At 44.1% G+C, this 22143-nt stretch overlaps 1 protein-coding gene and 1 long non-coding RNA gene across 7 annotated transcripts in view; both read left to right on the top strand.

Moving 5' to 3' along the window:
• Window positions 1-22143, top strand: part of LOC139260091 (islet cell autoantigen 1-like protein) — a 188873-nt gene that overhangs the window by 43714 nt on the left and 123016 nt on the right. For all 6 annotated transcript variants that reach the window (XM_070876239.1, XM_070876241.1, XM_070876242.1 and 3 more), the window contains 3 exons: window positions 681-753; window positions 10553-10676; window positions 11492-11690. In XM_070876239.1, coding sequence (XP_070732340.1) covers window positions 681-753; window positions 10553-10676; window positions 11492-11690 — 396 coding nt within the window. The remainder of the gene's footprint in view (window positions 1-680; window positions 754-10552; window positions 10677-11491; window positions 11691-22143) is intronic.
• Window positions 16683-19378, top strand: LOC139259444 (uncharacterized). Its single transcript, XR_011592571.1, has 3 exons — window positions 16683-18049; window positions 18158-18320; window positions 18497-19378. It is a non-coding gene; the product is annotated as an uncharacterized lncRNA (long non-coding RNA).

Raw genomic sequence — 22143 nt, 5'->3', positions numbered from 1 at the left:
ATCAAAGTTGACTTGCTTCCCCATTGGGGCTGATATTTTTGTGAAATTGGGAGCCGAAATGTAATGTTTAAGATGGCTTTGTTGTGTGTGGAAGTTGACATTTCAAAGACTGAGGAAACCAATATCCTGCAGTGGATATCTGAACATTTCCCACACAAGCTATCCTTGTTGTCTTTGAGTGGGATTGCCAATTAATGGTGAACTGTGGACTATTTTGTGCTGTGGACTCTCACTACTTGAAAGTGTCTTGAAACTTATTTGAAACCATTTTAATCGCTCCACCGTTGGTGGCTGTGCCTTCAGATGCTAAAGCCCTAAATTCTGGCATTCCCTCCCTAAACCTCTCTGCCTCTCTATCTCTCTTTCCTCCTCTAAGACACTCCTTAAAACCTACCTGGTCATCTGCCCTAATATCTCCTTATGTGGCTCAGTGTCAAGCTTTGTTTGATGACACCACTGTGAAGTGCCTTGGGATGTTTTACTCTGTTAAAAGCGCTATATAAATGCAAATTGTTGTGTTAAGACTGCTCAGGCTCATTTGACCAAGGACCCTTATAATTGGCTAACACAGGAGACTTTCAGCTGATAAGTCTAGGCTGGAATCAAAAGGATTACCCACTGTTGCTTGCCCGGCCTTCACTGCAATACTATCTCACACAATTCTAACGTCACTGTTTCAGGTTTACCATATAATACAGACATCATGCATGGAGCTTCTGAAGATGATTGAGAAATATCAACAGAGGCTCAACAGTAAGTACCTATATGCTTGCTTTCTGTAGGGTTGACCAAACCAGTTGCAAGAGCTGGTCAGCTGTGGCGTCATCAGCAAACAGCTCCATTAGGTGTAGCATGGGTTGAGAAGGCATAAAGACTTGCATCACTGGATGCCAACTGAGTTAGGAAATTCTTGTACTAGCCATCTAGTCTGATCGACATCCGAAATGCTGGTTTGTAGAGCTTCCAGCCAACTCTTTCCTGAGACTCGTTCCTGCAATGTTAAAATGGGTAACCATTGACTTTCTTTCTTTTCATCTGCAATTCTGTTATGGAGTTCATTCTCAGTTGCAAAGTGGGATGCTTTAAATTTCAGACATGCCTTAAGCACTGCACTAAGTTACTGGCTTGGCAGTTGTGCTGACAAGGGTAGAATTAGATAGGATTCTGTGCCATATAATGCCGGCGTTTCTGCTTCACTCGAGCCTCCTTCTGTCTTTCCTCATCTAAATCTATCAGCATAACCCTCTGTTCCCTTCTCCCTCGTATGCTTGTCTAGCCTCCCCTTAAATACATCTATACTATTCGCTTCAACCACTCCGTGAGTTCCACATTCTCACCATACTTTGGGTAAAGAAGTTTCTTCTGAATACCCTATTGGATTTCTTGGTGACTATCTTATATCAATGGCCTCTAGTTATGCTCTTCCCCACAAGTGGAAACATTCTCTCTCTATCTGCTCTATCAAGACCTCTATTAGGTCACCCCTCAGTCTTCATTTTTCAAAAGAAAAGAGACCCAGCCTGTTCATCCTTTCCTGATTATGTATACCCTTGCATTTCTGGTATTATCCTTTTAAATCTTCTCTACATCGTCTCCAGCGCCTCTAAGTGTGGTCTAACCTAAGTTTTCACCACTATAGTGAATTGCCCTTGCTGCAGAAACCAGGCAGATGCTTGTGCCAAGCTGTGAACAGAGTAAGTTCCATCTCGCTAGGAATTTACACATGTCTGTCTTGGTGAAATTTGAGCCATGGAATTCCAACCGATCTCTTAAATTGCTGGAAAGGGATTTTGACCGATATCACACCCAAACTCCGTTCATGCTGGTATAGGATCCAGCTCAGAAAGACCTAATTTAGAAAGAGAGTTGCATGTGGAGCCAAGTACTTCCCCTCCCCCAGGCTGACTGGGTAGAGGAGGAAGGCTGGGTGTTTAAAAGCACTGTGCACACAGTTATTTAGGATGTGCTCATTTTTAATTATAGGTTGTTGCTTAACAGATAAACTAAAGCTAGATAAGAGATTTCAGGTGTTATATTTATTATTGCAATGATATCAGCATTATGTAAGTGGCTGAATCAGATTTGGCTACAGCACAGTACTAATAGTGTCACGAGGTATACAAATGCAAAATCTAGCTGAATTATGATATTAACTGGGATAGCATTAGTGTGAAAGGTATAGAGGGAGCAGAATTCTTAAAATGTATTCAGAACTTTTTAACCAGTACATAGCCCAACAAGAGAGGGGGTGGTTCTGGACTTTGTTTTAGGGAATGAAGCTGGCAGATGGAAGGGGTATCCGTGGGAGAGTATTTTGGTGGGAGTGGTCAGAATTCAGTTAGATTTAGGGTAGATATGGAAAAGGACAAAGATAGTCCAAGAATAAACGTTCTCAATTGGAGAAAAGCCAATTTTACTAAGCTGAGATGTAATTTCTTTTAGTCAAAGTGGACTGGAAACAGCTACTTGAAGATAAATCAGTGTCAGAGCAGTGGGAGGCATTCAAGGAGGAGATCCGGGGGGGGGGGGGTTCAGGGCAAGTATGTCCCTTAAAGAAAAAAGGTGGAACGAACAAATCTAGAGCCCCCTAGATGTCAAGGGACATACAGGGTAGGATAAAGAAAAAAAGGGAAGTTTATGATAGATACTGAGGGCTCAATACTGCATAAACTCTAGAGGAGTATAGAAAGTGCAGGGGTGAAAATAAAAAGGAAATTAGGAAAGCAAAGAAATGGCATGAAAAAATATTGGCAAGGAAAACCCCCCCCCAAATTTATAAATACATAAAGAGCAAGGAGATAACTAAAGAAAGAGTAGAGCCTATTAGCAACCAAAAAGGTGACCTGTGTGTGGAGGCAGAGGACATGGATATGGTTCTTAATGAATACTTTGTGTCTGTTATTACAAAAGAGAGGGACGATGCAGACATTGTAGTTGAGGAGGAATGTGAAATATTAAATGACATAAACATGGTGAGAGAGGAAATTTTAAGGAGTTTAGCATCTTTGAAAGTAGATAACTCGCCAGGCCCAGACGAATTGTATCCCAGGCTGTTAAGAGAAGTAAGGGAGGAAATAGCGGAGGCTCTGACCATTTTCCAATCCTCTCTGGCTAAAGGTGTGGTGCCGGAGGACTGGAGAACTGCTAATGTGGTACCTTTGTTTAAAAAAGGAGAAAGGGATAGACCAAGTAATTACAGGCCAGTCAGCCGAAATATTGGAAAAAATTCTGAGGGACATTATTAATAGTCATTTAGAAAGGCACAGATTACTCCAGGACAGTCGGTATGGATTTGTTAAGGGAAGGTGTCTGACTAACTCGATTGAATTATTTGAGGAGGCAACAAGGAGGATAGCATGTTTGATGTCATCTACATGAATTTTAGCCAGGCTTTTGACAAGGTCCCACATGGCAAACTGGTCATGAAAGTAAAAGCCCATGGGATCCAAGGGAAAGTGGCAAGTTGGATCCAAAATTGGCTTAGTGTGAGGAGGCAAAGGATAATGGTCGACGAGTGTTTTTGTGACTGGAAAGCTGTTTCCAGGAGGGTTCCACAGGGCTCAGTACTCGGTCCCGTGCTTTTTGTGGTATATATCAACGACTTAGACTTCAGTGTAGGGGTATGATTAAGAAGTTTGCAGATGCAAAAACTGGCCGTGTGATTGATAGTGAGGCAGAAAGCTGTAGACTGTGGGAAGATGTCAATGGACTGGTCAGGTAGGCAGAAAAGTGGCAAAATTGGAATTCAATCCAGAGAATTGTGAGGTAATGCATTTGTGGAGACTAACAACGCAAGGGAATACACAATAAATGGTAGGATACTAAGAAGTGTAGAGGAACAGACGGATCTTGGAGTGCATGTCCACAGACAGGTAGATAAGATGGTTAAGAAGGCACAACGGGATACTTTCCTTTATTAGTCAAGGCATAGAATGCAAGAAATTGGAGGTTATACTTGAACTGTATAAAACTAGTTAAGCTACACCACTTTACAGGAAAGATGTTATTGCACTAGAGAGGGTAGAGAGGAGATTTACAAGGATGTTGCCAGGACAAAGATGTTTTATAAGTACATTATGAGCAAGACGATAACTGAAGAAAGAGTAGGGCCTATTACATAAAGGTAACCTGTGTGTGGAGGTGGAAGCCGTGGGTATGATTCTTAATGAATATTTTGCATCTGTTTTCCCAAGAAAGGGACGATGCCGACATTGCAATCAAGGAGAAGGAGTGTGAAATATTAGATGAAATAAACATAGTGAGAGAGGAAGTATTAAGGGGTTTAGCATCTTTGAAAGTGGATAAATCCGCAGGCCTGGATGAAATGTATCCCAGGCTATTAAGAGAAGCAAGAAAGGAAATAGCAGAGGCTCTGCACACTATTTTCCAATCCTCTCTGGCTAAAGGTGTGGTGCCGGAGGACTGGAGGACTGCTAGCATACCGTTGTTTAAAAAGGCAGAATAGACCGAGTAATTACAGGCCAATCAGCCTACTGTCGGTGATGGGAAAATGATTGGAAAATATTGTTTGGGACAGGATAAATAATCATTTAGAAAGACACAGATTAATCAAGGCCAGTCGGCATGTATTTGTTAAGGGAAGGTCATGTCTTACTAACTTGATTTAATTTTTTGAAGAGTTAACAAGGAGGGTTGATGAGGGTAGTGTGTTTGATGTAGTGTATATGGATTTTAGCAAGGATTTTGATAAGGTCCCACATGGCAGACTGGTCACGAAAGTAAAAGCCCATGGGATCCAAGGCAAAGTGGCAAGTTGGATCCAAAATTGGCTCAGAGGCAGGAAGCAAAAAGGTAATGGTTGATTGGTGTTTTTGTGACTGGAAGGCTGTTTCCAATGGGGTTCTGCAGGGCTCAGTACTAGGTTCCTTGCTTTTTGTGGAATACGTCAATGATTTAAACTTTAATATAGTGGGTATGATTAAGAAGTTTGCAGATGATACAAAAATTGGCCATATGGTTGATAATGAAGAAGAAAGATTTAGACTGCAGGAAGATATCAATGGACTGGTCAGGTGGGCAAAACAGTGGCAAATGGAATTCAACCCGGAGAAATGTGAGGTAATGCTTTTGGGGAAGGCTTACAAGGCAAGGGAATATACATTAAATGGTAGGACACTGAGAAGTGTGGATGAACAGAGGGACCTTGGAGTGCCTGTCGCCAATCCCTGAAGGTAGCAGGGCAGGTAGATAAGGTGGTTAAGAAGGCAAACGGGATACTTGCCTTTATTAGCCGAGGCATAGAATATAAGAGCTGGAAAGTTATGCTTGAACTGTATAAAACACTAGTTAGGCCACAGCTAGAGTACTGAGTGCAGTTCTGGTCACCACATTACAGGAATGATTGCATGAGAGAGGGTACAGAGGAGATTTACGAGGATGTTGCCTGGATTGGAGAATTTTAACTATGAGGGAAAATTGGATAACCTGGATTTGTTTTCTTTGGAACAGAGGAGGTTGTGGGGAGAACTTATTGAGGGCCTAGATAGAGTGGATAGGACAGGCGCATTTCCCTTAGAAGAGGTGTCAAGAACCAGGGGGTATAGATTTAAAGTAATTGGAAGGAGGCTTAGGGGTGATTTGAGGGGAAATTTCTTCATCCAGAGAGTGGTGGGGGTCTGGAACTCACTGCCTGAAAGGGTGGTAGAGGCAGAAACCCTCACCACATATAAAAAGTACTTGATGTGCACTTGAAGTGCCGTAACCTGCAGGAGTACAGACCAAGAGCTGGAAAATGGGATTAGGATAGATAGCACTTTGTTGGCCGGCGAACACACGATGAGCTGAAATGGCCTCCTTCCGTGCTGTAAATCTCTGGTTCTATGAAGAGTGACCACCTCCTAAAATGTGCTATACATGTAGCTCTCAGGCTCGTGGATCCAGGGCAGTGACGTGATCTCCTTCTGTGTTGCTTTTCATTTGTCACAAATTGCTCCCATTGCTGCCACTGGCAGTGACCAACCTGTACCTACCATTACTTCACCCCAGCACCATTCAGCACAAAATGCTTTCTCAAGCCACAGCCTAAGTTTGGAAAGACAAAATCCAGTTCAAGGGGACACCGTATAAAAATTTTACACACCAGCAGTTATGCTTTACTAAAACCCCCAGTGATCATACCATTTTGTGACGGGAATCAAAATACTGAGGTTGCTTCATCACCTGATAGTACAGCACATGCCACACCCTTGCTCAGTGACCCTATCTTTATCTTTTTTCAAGTATAACTAATTGTATCCTAATTGGCAGAGTCATAAAAACCGACCATTCTGGGCTTGATTCTGCTTTTAAAGTGTTGTGACAATTTGTGCCTGTAGGTGGTGCTGTTTGCATGTTTTGAATCAATGGGCCCAAGTTTCCACATGATTTAGGAGCAACTGGTGGAGAACGGACTATCTTAGAAATCGCAATTCTCCACTTTTTTTTCTGCAGTTCTAGTCAGGTAGAACAGTTCTACTTTGGAACAGAATTTTTTCTTCAAAAGGGGGCGTGTCCGGCCACTGACGCCTGATTTCAAAGTTTCCACAGTGAAAACGTACTCCAAACTAACTTAGAATGGAGCAAGTGAAGATTTTTGTAGAACTGAAAAAACCTGTTCTACACATTAAAAAAATCAGGCGCAGGTTACAAATTAGGCGTCCAGAACGAGGTGGGGGGGGGGTGGGGAAGGGAACTCATTAAATTCTACAATAAATCCTTATTTATATGTCTACAAATATTATACAAATAAATCCAACCTGAATAAACATTTATAAGCCAAGAAAAGATTAAATAAACCATCTTCCTACCTGTGTGAAAGTGCTTCAGCTGAGCGGAGGGGGGGGGGGGGCGGGGGCAGGAGAAAGCCGTTTGTTGCCGCTGTGCGGGAGGTGGGGGGGGAGGAGGAAGAGACAGCCGTTCGTTGCCGCTGAGCGGGAGGGGGGAGGGAGGAGAAAGCCGTTCGTTGCCGCTGGGGGGGGGGGGGGGGGGGAGGGGGAGGAAACAGCCGTTCGTTCCCGGGAGTGGGGGGGGGGGGGGGGAGGGAGGAGACATTGAGAAGGTTGCAAGAAGCCTCAGTGCTGATGGCAATGTGCTTTTATTAAAAAAATTTCAAAAATTAAACAGCTACAAAGAACTACAAAAATGGCCGAGTGCCCATGTTTATTTCACACTGCGCTAACGTTAAAACGTGCACGTGCAGCGTTGCCGGCAGGAAAAAAACAAATTTAAATAGTACCCGCCCCCTCCCACTTACAAAATCGGCGCGATTGTAGGCTCCGCCCCCCTGGGCGCCGCACCAGGCAGACAAGGAGCTGCAAAGCGCTCCAGAATCGCGATTTTTTTTTTTTTAGGCGTGAAAAACGGGCGCCCAGCTCGGAGAGGCGCCCGTTTTTTTTACCTGTGGGAACTTGGGTCCATGGAAACATAGAAAATAGGTGCAGGAGTAGGCCATTCGGCCCTTCGAGCCTGCACCACCATTCAATAAGATCATGGCTGATCATTCCCACAGTACCCCTTTCCTGCTTTCTCTCCATACCCCTTGATCCCTTTAGCCGTAAGGGCTATATCTAACTCCCTCTTGAATATCTCCAATGAACTGGCATCAACAACTCTCTGCGGCAGGGAATTCCACAGGTTAATAACTCTGAGTGAAGAAGTTTCTCCTCATCTCAGTCCTAAATGGCCTACCCCTTATCCTAAGACTGTGTCCCCTGGTTCTGGACTTCCCCAACATCAGGAACATTCTACCCGCATCTAACCTGTCACGTCCCGTCAGAATCTTACATGTTTCTATGAGATTCCCTCTCATCCTTCTAAACTCCAGTGTATAAAGGCCCAGTTGATCCAGTCTCTCCTCATATGTCAGTCCTGCCATCCTGGGAATCAGTCTGGTGAACCTTCGCTGCACTCCCTCAATAGCAAGAACGTCCTTCCTCAGATTAGGAGATCAAAACTGAACACAATATTCCAGGTGAGGCCTCACTAAGGCTCTGTACAACTGCAGTAAGACCTCCCTGCTCCTATACTCAAATTGCCTAGCTATGAAGGCCAACATACTATTTGCCGCCTTCTCCTCCTGCTGTTCCTGCATGCCAACTTTCAATGACTGATGAACCATGACTAACCCAGGTCTCGTTGCACCTCCCCTTTTCCTAATCTGCTGCCATTCAGATAATAGTCTGTCTTCGCGTTTTTGCCCCCAAAGTGGATAACCTCACATTTATCCACATTATACTGCATCTGCCATGCATTTGCCCACTCACCTAACCTGTCTAAGGCAGCCTCCTAGCATCCCCCTCACAGCTCACACCGCCACCCAGTTTAGTGTCATCTGCAAGCTTGGAGATATTACACTCAATTCCTTCATCCAAATCATTGATGTATATTGTAAAGAGCTGGGATTCCAGCACTGAGCCCTGCGGCACTCCACTAGTCACTGCCTGCCATTTTGAAAAGGACCCGTTTATCCCGACTCTCTGCTTCCTGTCTGCCAACCAGTTCTCTATCCACGTCAGTATATTACTGTAAGAGACTGTACAATAACATAAATTGTGATTAATTTATATCTATCCAAAAATGAGTGCAAACAGACTGCAGTGAAACTAACCTAAGACGTTGGATTGATGGGATGCGGTGCCTTAGTCAATAGTCTCTGGGACCAAGGGTTGAAGCCCAGCCCAGACTGGTGGGATGAAAGCCTCCTCTGTCTGCTGGCTAGAAGGATGCTTCATGAAATGGATTTCAGCAGTCTGAATCCAGTTCCTGGTACCCACAACACAAAACTGCCTTTAATTCAGCACTGGTTGGCATTGAATTGGCAAGGCCATAGGACGGCTGCTGTGAGAAGTGGAACAATGTCCAAAGGGCACACTTGGACTGAGGCTGTGGCCCAGAGCAGAAGGAGCTTTTACTCTGAATCTCTAACTGAACCTGATCTGGGAGTGCTTGCTGCTGACATCCCCCACCTTGAAGAGCATAACATTAATTTTTTTTAAAAGCTGTGGAAAAGAAGTTTGTTTTTAAAATATTGCCTTGCGTTGAAATGAAAAGCTACTGGCTCCAGTATAATGTGCATGCACCAAGATGTTGAAACTCCCATCTCCAGACTGGTAGACTTGCGCTAGTAATTAAGAGAACCGAATGGTTTCCATTTCAGGCAGCCAGTGACCGCGACAAGCACTCTCAGGTCAGGTATAGGTGGGTGAGTTGAAGAGTGAAGGGGTCTCTCCTCTGCTGCAACCACAGAAGTGCCCCCTTCCATTTCCCCCCGCCCCCCCCCCCCCCCCCAACTGAACCAGTGTGGTATTTCCATCTCCCACACCAGCCATCTTGCAGCCTATCTGAGGAAGATTGCTGATGCATGTAAATTGTGCTTGTATCCATACCTCAAATAAATTGGGTTAAGCCTGTCCAAGCTCATTTTATGTAGGGCTTACACAGTCAACAACGAGGAGACTTTGATCCCAGGCTGGATTCAAACCTAGGTAGCCACAGTAAAGGCCGATGAGCTAGCCTCTCATGAACAGCCAAAATTCCATTTAATATATTGGGTGAATGTTTGCCGACACTAGAACCTCTGACCTTGAGCTGAAGTTCCTTTACTGGTGCTCATAGGTTGGACACATTCTTGAGTTGTCGCTCAGTGACTCTAGTTGGGGTGTATGAGGGCTCTAGGCGTCATTGGAGATGATCAGTTATGAATCCTATCTTATGGAGTGTCTTAACTAAAGCATCGGCTTATGTGAAAGCACTCTGACAATACGAGCCTGAGCTGAGTTTCCAATCACTTGTTTCTCTCCATCGCAAAGACATACACATCTGTGTAAGACCCCCTGCCTCAGCCCATCTACTGCTGACGCCCTCATCCATACCTTTGTCACCTCCAGACTCGACTATTCCAATTCCCTCCTGGCCGGCCTTCCATCTTCCACCCGCCATAAGCTTTAGCTCATCTAAAACTCTGCCGCTCTTATCCTAACTCGCACCAACTCCAAATCCCATTCACTCATCACCTTGTCTTCACTGACCTACTTTGGCTCACGACCCACTAACATCTCATCCTTGTGTTCAAACCCCTTCATGTTTTTACCCCTCCCTATCTCTCTAACCTCCTCCAGCCCTACAACATCTCTTTCCCACCCCCCACCCCTATCCAGAGCTCTCTATTGTGGCTTTTTGTCTACTATCCCTTCCTTCATCAACTATTGGGAGCCATGCCTTCAGCTAAGTAAGCCCACATTCTCTAATTCCCTTGTTAAGTGCCTCCATCTTTGCATCTCCCTCTGCTTCTTTAAGACCCTTCTTAAATCTCAGCTGGTCGACTAACCTTTGGTCACACTGTCCAATATTGTCGCCTTTGGCTCGGTATCCATTTTTCCTTACGCCTCTGTGACGTTTCTTTGCTATGTTAAAAGAACTATAAAAGTGCAAGTTGTTATCTTGATATCTGAATTCCAATTATTTTTTTCTTTAGGAGGACCTCTCACTGATAATGTATCTCAGCATTTTTCTTGTGATTTTAATGATTAACGGCTGTCTGATTTATACATTGCAGCTCTATCCCAGGAGGAGAATGAGCTGGGCATGTTCCTGAAGGGGCAGAGTGAGCAGGATAAAACCCCGGCTGGGAGGATGATGAATGCTACCAGTAAGGCCCTGTGTGGTTCTGCAAAGCAAAGGTACTCTCTCTTACCAGGGCTCAGACCCACCCTCGTACTTGCTCTGGCTTGTTGCCTCATTTGGTGTCTACCTTTATCTTGTGTATACCTGATGTTGATAAATGAAATAAATAATGAATTTGCATTTGCTCACTTCACATAGTTTTAAGTCTGATAATGATACAGTTTGTATTTGTGAGCAGATTGAATGTAAGACATGTGATTCAATTGAAGAACTGAGCTTCAAACTCCCCCAATGTCTCAGTGGGTAAAGGACTTACCTGGTGCAGTGCCAAACCATACAGATTTATGGTCGGATTCCCAGATGATACTGAATTAGCGGACTCTACATTCGAGTAAAATTCCAGTCCAAAGTCACTCAGGAAATCTCTTTTTCCAGTGGGAGTCTGAAAGCAAATTAGATGAGTTGATTTGCAGGGAGAGGTAAATTTAACATTGGCGTTGCAAATGGTTGCAACTTAGATAATAGGAGCATCAATGCAGAAAAAGGTGCATTGTGTTGAGTGTTTTAAGATTTTAGTGAAGCGTCTAATGTTTTAAACTGCCATACTGTGCATCGAGAAGTACCCAACAATACAATTATGGATATCTTCTAAACTTGCATTAGGCCCGGAGAGAATATTTTGAGCTGGAGTGGAGCGATAGTGTTTGCAGGTTTCACTGGTGGTGAGAATGATGTAAGCGTTGAATTAAGAACATCGTACAAAGCAGTAAAGTGTATTGTTTTTTAGTATGATCCCCTCCCCTCTATAGCAATATGCGAAATAAGTCTGGTGTCGCACAGCTCACACGCTTTTCCTCTTTGCCCATCCCAGACTAGCGTTGCGTGTTCCACTATTCCGACTGGAGCAAGAGGTGCAAACATTCCGGCGAAGAGCAGTTTCCGACACTCAGCTCACTGTAAATCGGATGGAACAGTCTCGAACAGAGTACAGGGGGGCGCTGCTCTGGATGAAGGATGTCTCTCAGGAGTTGGATCCCGACACATACAAGCAGATGGAGAAGTTCAGGAAGGTATATGTGCTTCACGGGTATAGGCATCATATCCTAGTTTTATTGGTGAATGCTGCTAACTGGAATTTATATAGATGTAGAAGGACGGGCACCTTTAACCTTGGGAGGCTCCAAAGGCCATTTTGACCTTGGCTTGGCAATGCTTATGGTTTACAGTTATGTTTCATTAGTCTTGCAGTTTACCATCTTGGAAGAGTGCCCTCTTCCAAGGGTAGTGGTAGTGGAAATCTGGAACTCTTTTCCCCAAAAAAGCTGTTGAGATGAATTGAAAATTTAAAAACTGCGATTGATAGATTTTTGTTAGACAGGGGTATTAAGGTATATGGAACCAAGGCAGGTAAATAGAGTTAATTACAGATGAGTCATGTTCTAATTGAATTGTGGAACAAGCTTGAGGGGCTGAATGGCCTACTCCTGTTCCTATGTTCCTATCTAGATTTGTTGTCTGGTGTTGGTCTCTGGAGGCCCGTTTGAGTTGTGCTGTGACGTATTCAGAGAAGTGCAGCCATGTGTTCAGATTGCACAACCAAAGGGTGTTTGTTCCAACAACAGATTTGTAGACTCACAATTTCATGGGCCTACACTGCGTTGGGTAAGGTCATTAATACTCTGGTGCATCTGTCAGGGAGAATCTGGCGACTATTTTCGGCTGCACTGCTCTAACCTAAAAGCACTTCCGGGCGTGACCCAAACTGAGGCTTTATGTACAGTGGGTGGGACTGAGATGGAATCAGCTGACTGTCAAAGGTATGAGATTCTTGAGCATGAGATTCCCCATTGTTTATTACTGTGGGATAATAATTCTGTTGATGTGGATATTGGTCTTCCAAAGAATGAGGGAGAGTGGTTTAACAAACTGAATGTAGAAAAGAGCCCTAGATGTGTAGGGGGTGTATCGTCGCACAAAATGTTGGAATACCCACATTGGGGTTTCAGGAGAGAGCTGCAACTCCTCTTTATGGTACACTAGGGAGCCACCAGTTCTTGTGAAAAGACCATTGAGAAAGAGGAGCTTATTTTCTCATCTCCTTTCTCAGGATGCATAAAACGTTAGTCCTAAATATCGTCTGAAACACGCAGTTCAAGGGACTAGAGCACACCAGGTGGTGGCATCACACCATTGATGTAACTGTGCCTTGTATTGGCCGCATGGGCTTCAGTCTTCATTCTCCATCCTTCAGATAAGATGCTTAACATCTGCCTGTTCAGAGGGTTAAAGATCCCATGATACTATTGAAAAAAGAGCAGGGAGTTTCACGGTGCTGTGGCCAATATTCGTCCCTCAACCCACGCTGCCAAAAACAGATTGATGGGTCATCTTACTACTTTGCATAAAATGGCAACATAGCTGAAGATTAATTCATGATATATGAACCTCTTCAGGGTATTTGTGAGATGTTATGATCTGGAATGCACTGCCAAAAAGGGTGGTGGAAGCAGATTCAATAATAACTTTCAAAATGGAATTGGATAAATACTTGAAAAGGAAAAATTTACAGGGCTATGTGGAACGAACAGGGAAATGGGACTAATTGAAAAGCTCTTTCAAAGAGCCGGCACAGGAGGCATATAAGGCCCTCTATAAATGCAAGTTTCTTTCTTTTTTTTTTTGGCCCCTTTCATCTCCTTCATTCCTCCTCCTCCTTAAACAAAGTTGTCAATCTCAGCAGTGCTGCTGTGGGACAGGCATTGAGCAGAGGGAAGCGTTTACACGCAAGGAGCGTGGGAGTGAAGATGAGGTTGGGGATCCAGTCCCAGGGCCACTCTTTGTATATCTCTTGGTGGTCAGATCAGAGTGGCATTGGCAGGGCTCTAGCGTGGATTTTAGGTGCTGATGCACAGAGATTGGGGAATGGGGGAGAAGATAACTGAAACAAATGGAGTTTAGTACTTCATTTTGCAGAATTTCTTTGTTGAGAGTATCCATCTTAATCATGACCTACGTATGGTTTATTGAGGACATAATATACGTCATCGGTTGACTATGGTCTGAGCTGTTGTCCACATCTGAACCCTGGGGTTGTGTTTCAGGCAGTTCATGGTCGCTCTTTCATTGACTCGTGTGCTGCAGCTCAGTCATGGGCTGCAGATTAGCTAATTCAAGGATTAGCTCATCTGCCTCTTGATGGAATTTCCTACATCGCGTCTCTCTCCTCCTTGTGCTCATTGACCCAAAGCCATTGGTACTTTCTGGAGGTGGCTGGGTTACTTAACCACTGCACGGCACTCTGCATTAACCACGCACGGTTCGTACCGTCTACTGTTTTTACAGTAATCGGTTTTACCACCTGACCTGACTTACTGAGGACATAGCAACCTGTACGTGACCATCTCTTGTACAGGTAGTTGAAACTAATTAAAATCCCTAAAATTCTCCAGGCAAAATTTTCTGGGAAACTAGTTACTGAACAAAAATAGGAAACCCTTCACAGTGGTGGGATTGGAGTGAAAGTTAAACAAAAAGAAAGAAAAACATGTTAAATGTCGAATATTTTGCATTATTCAGGAAGAGTAGCCTCATATACTCACTCCTTATTAATATTTTCTTGAGTGTTTGAACTGCACTGTAAATTGTTGCTGATGGCAGGAAATAACATAAGAACACAAGAACATAGAACAGGAGTAGGCCATCTAGCCCCTCGAGCCTGCTCTGCCATTCAATAAGATCATGGCTGATCTGGTCGTGGGCTCAGCTCCACTTACCCGCCCTCTCCCCGTAACCCTTAATTCCCTTATTGGTTAAAAATCTATCTATCTTTGACTTGAAAACATTCAATGAGCTAGCCTCAACTGCTTCCTTGGGCAGAGAATTCCACAGATTCACAACCCTCTGGGAGAAGAAATTATTTCTCAACTCGGTTTTAAATTGGCTCCTCCGTATTTTGAGGCTGTGCCCCCTAGTTCTAGTCTCCCCTACCAGTGGAAACAATCTCTCTGCCTCTATCTTGTCTATTCCTTTCATGATTTTAAATGTTTCTATAAGATCACCCCTCATCCTTCTGAACTCCAAGGAGTAAAGACCCAGTCTACTCAATCTATCATCATAAGGTAACCCCCTCATTTCTGGAATCAGCCTAGTGAATCGTCTCTACCCCTTCCAAAGCTAGTATATTCTTCCTTAAGTAAGGTGACCAAAACTGTACGCAGTACTCCAGGTGCGGCCTTACCAATACCTTATACAGTTGCAGTAAGACCTCCCTGCTTTTGTACTCCATCCCTCTCGCAATGAAGGCCAACATTCCATTCGCCTTCCTGATTACCTGCTGCACCTGCAAACTAACCTTTTGGGATTCATGCACAAGGACCCCCAGATCCCTCTGCACCACAGCATGTTATTATTTGAATGGGGAGAAATTACATTCCCTTTTACTGTTTTTTTTTTTCCCAAGGTGGACGACCTCACACTTTCCGACATTGTATTCCATCTGCCAAACCTTAGCCCATTCGCTTAACCTATCTTAATCTCTGAGTCCTCTACACAACCCGCTTTCCCACTAATCTTAGTGTCATCTGCAAATTTTGTTGCACTACACTCTGTCCCCTCTTCTAGGTCATCTATGTATATTGTAAACAGTTGTGGTCCCAGCACTGGATCCCTGTGGCACACCACTAACCACTGATTTCCAACCGGAAAAGGACCCATTTATCCCGACTCTCTGCTTTCTGTTTGCCAGCCAATTCTCTATCCATGCTAATACATTTCCTCTGACTCCGCGTACCTTTATCTTCTGCAATAACCTTTTGTGTGGCACCTTATCGAATGCCTTTTGGAAATCTAAATATACCACATCCATCGGTACACCTCTATCCACCATGCTCGTTATATCCTCAAAGAATTCCAGTAAGTTAGTTAAACATGATTTCCCTTTCATGAATCTATGCTGAGTCTGCTTGATTGCACTATTCCTATCTAGATGTCCCGCTATTTCTTCCTTAATGATAGTTTCAAGCATTTTCCCCACTACAGATGTTAAACTAACCGGCCTATAGTTACCTGCCTTTTGCCTGCTCCCTTTTTTAAACAGACGCGTTACATTAGCTGCTTTTCAATCCGCTGGTACCTCCCCAGAGTCCAGAGAATTTTGGTAGATTATAACGAATGCATCTGCTATAATTTCCGCCATCTCTTTTAATACCCAGGGATGCATTTCATCAGGACCAGGGGACTTGTCTACCTTCAGTCCCATTAGCCTGTCCAGCACTACCCCCCTAGTGATAGTGATTGTCTCAAGGTCCTCCCTTCCCACATTCCTGTGGCCTGCAAATTTTGGCATGGTTTTTGTGTCTTCCACTGTGAAGACCGAAGCAAAATAATTGTTTAAGGTCTCAGCCATTTCCACATTTCCCATTATTAAATCCCCCTTTTCATCTTCTAAGGGACCAACATTTACTTTAGTCACTCTTTTCCATTTTATATATCTGTAAAAGCTTTTACTATCTGTTTTTATGTTTTGCGCAAGTTTACCTTCGTAATCTATCTTCCCTTTCTTTATTGCTTTTTTAGTCATTCTTTGCTGTTGCTTAAAATTTTCCCAATCCTCTTAGTTTCCCACTAACCTTGGCCACCTTATACGCATTGGTCTTTGATTTGATACTTTCCTTTATTTCCTTGGTTATCCACGGCTGGTTATCCCTTCTCTTGCCGCCCTTCTTTTTCACTGGAATATATTTTTGTTGCGCACTATGAAAGAGCTCCTTAAAAGTCCTCCACTGTTCCTCAATTGTGCCACCGTTTAGTCCTTGTTTCCAGTCTACTTTAGCCAACTCTGCCCTCATCCCACTGTAGTCCCCTTTGTTTAAGCACAGTACGCTCGTTTCTGACACAACTTCCTCATCCTCAATCTGTATTACAAATTCAACCATATTGTGATCACTCATTCTGAGAGGATCTTTTACTAGGAGATCGTTTATTTTTCCTGTCTCATTACACAGGACCAGATCTAAGATGGCTTGCTCCCTTGTAGGTTCTGTTACATACTGTTCTAAGAAACAATCCCGTATGCATTCTATGAATTCCTCCTCCAGGCTACTCCATGTGGATAGAGATAACAGATAATAAAGAATCAAATACACTAATGGGAGTAGTCTACAGACCACCTAATAGTGGAAGGGAGGTGGAGGAAGAAGTATGCAAACAAATTGGGGAAATGAGTAAAAAAACATAGAATAATAATCATGGGGATTTCAATTACCCAGATATTAATTGGACAGAAGAGGTAGGTAAAGGGGAATAAGGGAATAGAGTTCCTACAATGTGTACAAGACTCCTTTCTAACCCAATATGTAAAAAGCCTAATAAGGGAGGATTTGCTATTGGATTGAGTAATGGAGAATGAGCCAGAGCAGATAAGAGAAGTAAAAGTAGGGGAACATCTAGGCAATAGTGATCATAATATAACATGCTTTAAGATAATAATTGAGAAAGACATAAGTATGACAAAGACCAGATTGGAGAAAAGCTGATTTTGAGGGGCTGAAAGTAGAACTTGGGAAAATAAAATGGACAACAATATTGGCAAACAGTGTCGTAGAACAACAATGGGAAACATTTAAAACCGTGTTCAACAAAGTCCAGAAAAAATATATTCTGCTAAAAAACAAGAACAAGCTAATGAGACACCGTGGATGAATAAGCCATAAGGGGAACATTGAAGATAAAGAAAGAGGCATACATTAAGTACATGGACAGCAGGGGAGAACATGATTAGGGAGAATACAAAGAGATTAGGAGCGAAGTCAAATAAAAAAATTAGGAAGGCAAAGAGAAACTATGGGCTCAATTTTGCCCAAAGCGGTTTTTTGACGTATTGCCAGAGTTACACCCGTTTTTCTAGGTCACAACTGCTCCAAAAATAAATGTGCCAAGTTTCCCCGCTCTATTTTTTTAAATTGGCGCCACGCAGCCTGTCCTGTAGCCTCGGGGGGTGGAGCCTAATGTCTGCACCAAAAAAAACTATGCTGCCCCTACTGCGCATGCGTGAAAATAAAAGAACATTTTTGACGTGATTCCTAAGGGCACGCATGCGCAGTACAGCTCCTGGTCTGCAATCGGCCATTTTTAAAGAGCCAGTTGTGTGTGTGAGAACTTTAATTGTCATTGGAAAAATCAGCTGCAATACAAGATGCAATGCAGCACAAGGACCAAGAATTTCTTACAGGATGAAGTGGAGGCACCAGTTACTGTGATTGAGGCCAGATGGCAGGAACTGGAGACCAGCAGAGGTCGCATAAAAGTTCCACCCAAAGAAATGAAGAAACGCTGGAACCAAGTTGCAGAAGATTACTGTGCAATGGTGACCACCCCGAGGTCTGGAGGCCAGTGCAAAAAGAAATGGCAGGACCTTGGTCAAGTAGTTAGTGTAAGTAATATTTTCATTTTTTAATGGAATTGTAAATGTGACCATCTGTATATGTCCCACCCAGCAGAAAGACATAATCTCTAAAAAGTTATATTTTCATCTTTGCAGAGGAAAGTGGCACACAACAAATGAGAAAGAACTCTAATAGGAGGAGGCCCGGCAAATCTGCACCCACTGACACCATTGGAAGAGAGGGTCACTGCTTTGATGGGTCTTGCCTGGAGAAAAGCAACCACCACTGCACAAGCTGGGCCCACACTCGAGGGAGAGGGTAAGTCCTGCAAATTCCACAGTCCGGCTTTCCTAAATGTTAAGTACTGCGCGGGCTAGCCATGCTTTGGTTCATGGGGATGTCTCCTTCAAATCAGCCTGCTGCCTGCGCTGTGTGAGCCTACCCTAACCCCTCCTCTGCTGCTAACCATTTATTTGTTCTGTTATATTTTGCAGAACTTGAGGCCTACCCTGACGATGCAGAAGATTCAGACGAGGACGAGCCTGAAGAGGAGAATACCTTCCAAACCGACCTTCCAGACCAAGAACATAGGGGTGAGAGGGAGGGGATGGATGACTTTTTAGGAGGTGCAGGTGCCACCCATTGAGGTGCTAGCCCCCTTCCCTGAGTAGTGGTTTGAGTGTTGGTGGACATTCTATGGCTTATCACCATCCAAGGCTGGAGATTCTAGTGGGGTGCAGCGAGGCACACCCAGGGCCCCACCGTCCGAGGCTGCGGGTTGCAGTGGGGTGCAGCAAGGCACACCCAGGGCCCCACCGTCCGAGGCTGTGGGTCCCACTGGGATGCAACAAGGCACACCCAGGGCCCCACCGTCCGAGGCTGTGGGTCCCACTGGGATGCAACAAGGCACACCCAGGGCCCCACCGTCCGAGGCTGCGGGTCCCACTGGGAAGCTGTGAGCAACACCCAGGGTGAGGAGGGAAAGGAGAGTTCGACAGCGCTCTCCTGAGGTGCAGGATCTAACAGATGTGGTTCAAATGATGGCAATGAGTGTGGAGAGCATTGACCTTACCCGATCATTCCTGGATACAGTGGGATGGGTGATGAAGTACTGGCACTGTTGGGAGAAGTAACAACACTCTCACGAGAAATGGGAACGCTGTCCGGGAACATGAGAGGGGGATTATCTCAGTCAGCAGAAACAATGTTGGTGCACCTGAGGGAGGGATTGTCGCAGGTCGTTGATGCGCTGTCCCACCCCCCACCCCCCCCCCCCCCCCCCAAATCAAGAAGTGTGCATTACCCGAGATGTTCGAAAGAATAAGCATGGTACCAACCCGAGAAACGCTGCACCACCATCTTAGAATAAGGTGGAGGAGAGATGGGTGCAGCCTTTCTTTGCTGCTGTTGTTATTATTGTTGTTACTGTTCTCAAATTAAACATTTTTTGTAAGTTATGTAAATTTACAAGTTTAAAAGTTAATAAGTGATCTTAAAGTTTTTAAGTGAAAACTTTAAAGTTTCATACAAGAATATATTTATTAAAGAAAGTTAAGTACAAACAAATGTTTGTTAAACTTTTGAATAAAATATATTAGAAATGATTCAGTTATAATTTAAATTATTTTTTCAATTATTAACACAACTTTTTGAAATAAACAAGAATCATTTCCATCAGTTGTTCCATCAACACCACACAATACTACAGAACAGGTCCAAACAGTAAACATGGTCCATGTGAAATAGTTGCCGCTGAGCCTTCAGGCAGCAAAGCGTTCACGGATGAGTGTTGGCACAAGGCTCGAGCAATCATTAAAGGGGTATGACGGCCCGCCCTCTTCCGCCGTTGTGCTCCGGGTTCAGGTAGTTGCATGGCTTCCTCGTCGTCCTCCTCCTCGTCATCTGCATCTTCCTCATCATCCTCGGCCATTATCACCTCAGGTGGGTCTTCTACTACCAGCTGTAGATAGTCAAGGGGCTATAGGGGGGGAGGAACTTAACACAATCACAATCACTATGGAGGTGGTACTCAGTAAGATAATGGGACTAAAGGCAGATAAATCCCCTGGACCTGATGGCTTGCTTCCTAGGGACTTAAGAGAAGTAATGGCAGGGATAGTGGATGCATTGGTTGTAATTTACCAAAATTCCCTGGATTCTGGGGAGGTCCCAGCAGATTGGAAAACTTCAAATGTAATGCCCCTATTTAAAAAAGGAGGCAGATAAAAAGCAGGAAACTATAGACCAGTTAGCCTAACATCTGTGGTTGGGAAAATGTTGAAGTCCATTATTAAAGGAGCAGGACATTTGGAAAAGCAAAATTCGGTCAGGCAGAGTCAGCATGGATTTATGAAGGGGAAATTATATTTGACAAATTTGCTGGAATTCTTTGAGGATGTAACGGACAGGGTGGATAAAGGGAAACCAGTGGATGTGTTAAATTTGGACTTCCAGAAGGCATTTGATAAGGTGCCACATAAAAGGTTACTGCACAAGATAAAAGTTCACGGGGTTGGAGGGTAATATATTAGCATGGATAGAGGATTGGCTAACAGAAAACAGAGAGTCGGGATAAATGGTTCATTCTCGGGTTGGCAATCAGTAACTAGTGGGGTGCTGCAGGGATCAGTGCTGGGACCCCAACTATTTACAATCTATATTAATGACATAGATGAAGGGATCGAGTGTAACGTAGCCAAGTTTGCTGACGATACAAAGATGGGAGGAAAAGCAATGTATGAGGAGGACACAAAAGAACCTGCAACAGGCTAAGTGAGTGGACAAAGATTTGGCAGATGGAGTAGAATGTTGGAAAGTCTGAGGTCATGCACTTTGGCAGAAAAAATCGAAGAGCAAGATCTCATTTAAATAGAGAAAAATTGCAAAGTGCTGCAGTACAGCGGGACCTTGGGGTCCAGGTCCATGAAACACAAAAGGTTAATATGCAGGTACAGCAAGTGATCAGGAAGGCCAATGGAATCTTGGCCTTTATGCAAAGGGGATGGAGTATAAAAGCAGGGAAATCTTGCTACAGTTTTACAGGGTATTGGTGAGGCCACACCTGGAATACTGCGTACAGTTTTGGTTTCCATATTTAAGAGGATATACTTGCTTTGGAGGCAATTCAGAGAAAGTTCACTCGGTTGATTCCGGAGATGAAAGGGTTGACTTATGAGGAAAGGTTGAGTAGGTTGGGCCTCTACTCATTGGAATTCAGAAGAATGAGAGGTGATCTTATCGAAACTTATAAGATTATGAGGGGGCTTGACAAGGTGGATGCAGGAAGGATGTTTCCACTGTTAAGAGAGACTAAAATTAGGGGGCATAATCTTAGAATAAGGGGCTGCCCATTTAAAACTGAGATGAGGAGGAATTTCTTCTTTCAGAGGGTTGTAAATCTGTGGAATTCGCTGCCTCCGGAAACTGTGGAAGCTGGGTCATTGAATAAATTTAAGACAGAGATGGACAGTTTCATAACTGATAAGGGAATAAGGGGTTATGGGGAGCAGACAGGGAAGTGGACCTGAGTACATGATCGGATCAGCCATGATCATATTAAATGGCGGAGCAGGCTCGAAGGGCCATATGGCCTACTCCTGCTCCTATTTCTTAGGTTCTTATGCTATGTTCTCATGATGGCTAAGTTATGCAGCACACAACAGTGAACTGACCGACAATCTCAGGGGAGTATTGCAAGTAGCCTTCGGAATGGTCCAGGCATCGTAAACGCTGTTTCAAGATGCCAATGGTCCTCTCTATTATGCTGTGCGTTGCAATGTTCGACATGGTGTATTCCCGGTCAACTTCCATCCGGGTTACACGTAGGGATTTCATGAGCCAGGTGGCAAGACCGTACCCTTTGTCTCCCAGTAGCCAGCTTTGCCCTTCTGGCTGCTGCTGAAACATGGCAGATATAATGCTCTCGATTAGGATGAATGTATCCCAGGGTATCTTGCATCTACTGACGTGATGCGATGCATGTCGTTACACACGAGCTGCACATTAATGGAGTGGAAGCCTTTTCCTGTTCCTGTACATCTCGGAATCCTGCAAAGGTCCTCGCAAGGCGATGTGGATACAATCAATGCAGCCCTGTACCTTTGGGAAGCCAGCAATCCTGGAGAAGTCCACAGCCCTATCA

Source organism: Pristiophorus japonicus, chromosome 3 (genome assembly GCF_044704955.1).
Source record: "Pristiophorus japonicus isolate sPriJap1 chromosome 3, sPriJap1.hap1, whole genome shotgun sequence".
NCBI classification, from domain to species: domain Eukaryota; kingdom Metazoa; phylum Chordata; class Chondrichthyes; family Pristiophoridae; genus Pristiophorus; species Pristiophorus japonicus.
Note: the sequence above shows the minus strand (reverse complement) of the source record. Positions and strands in the feature narration are given on the sequence as shown.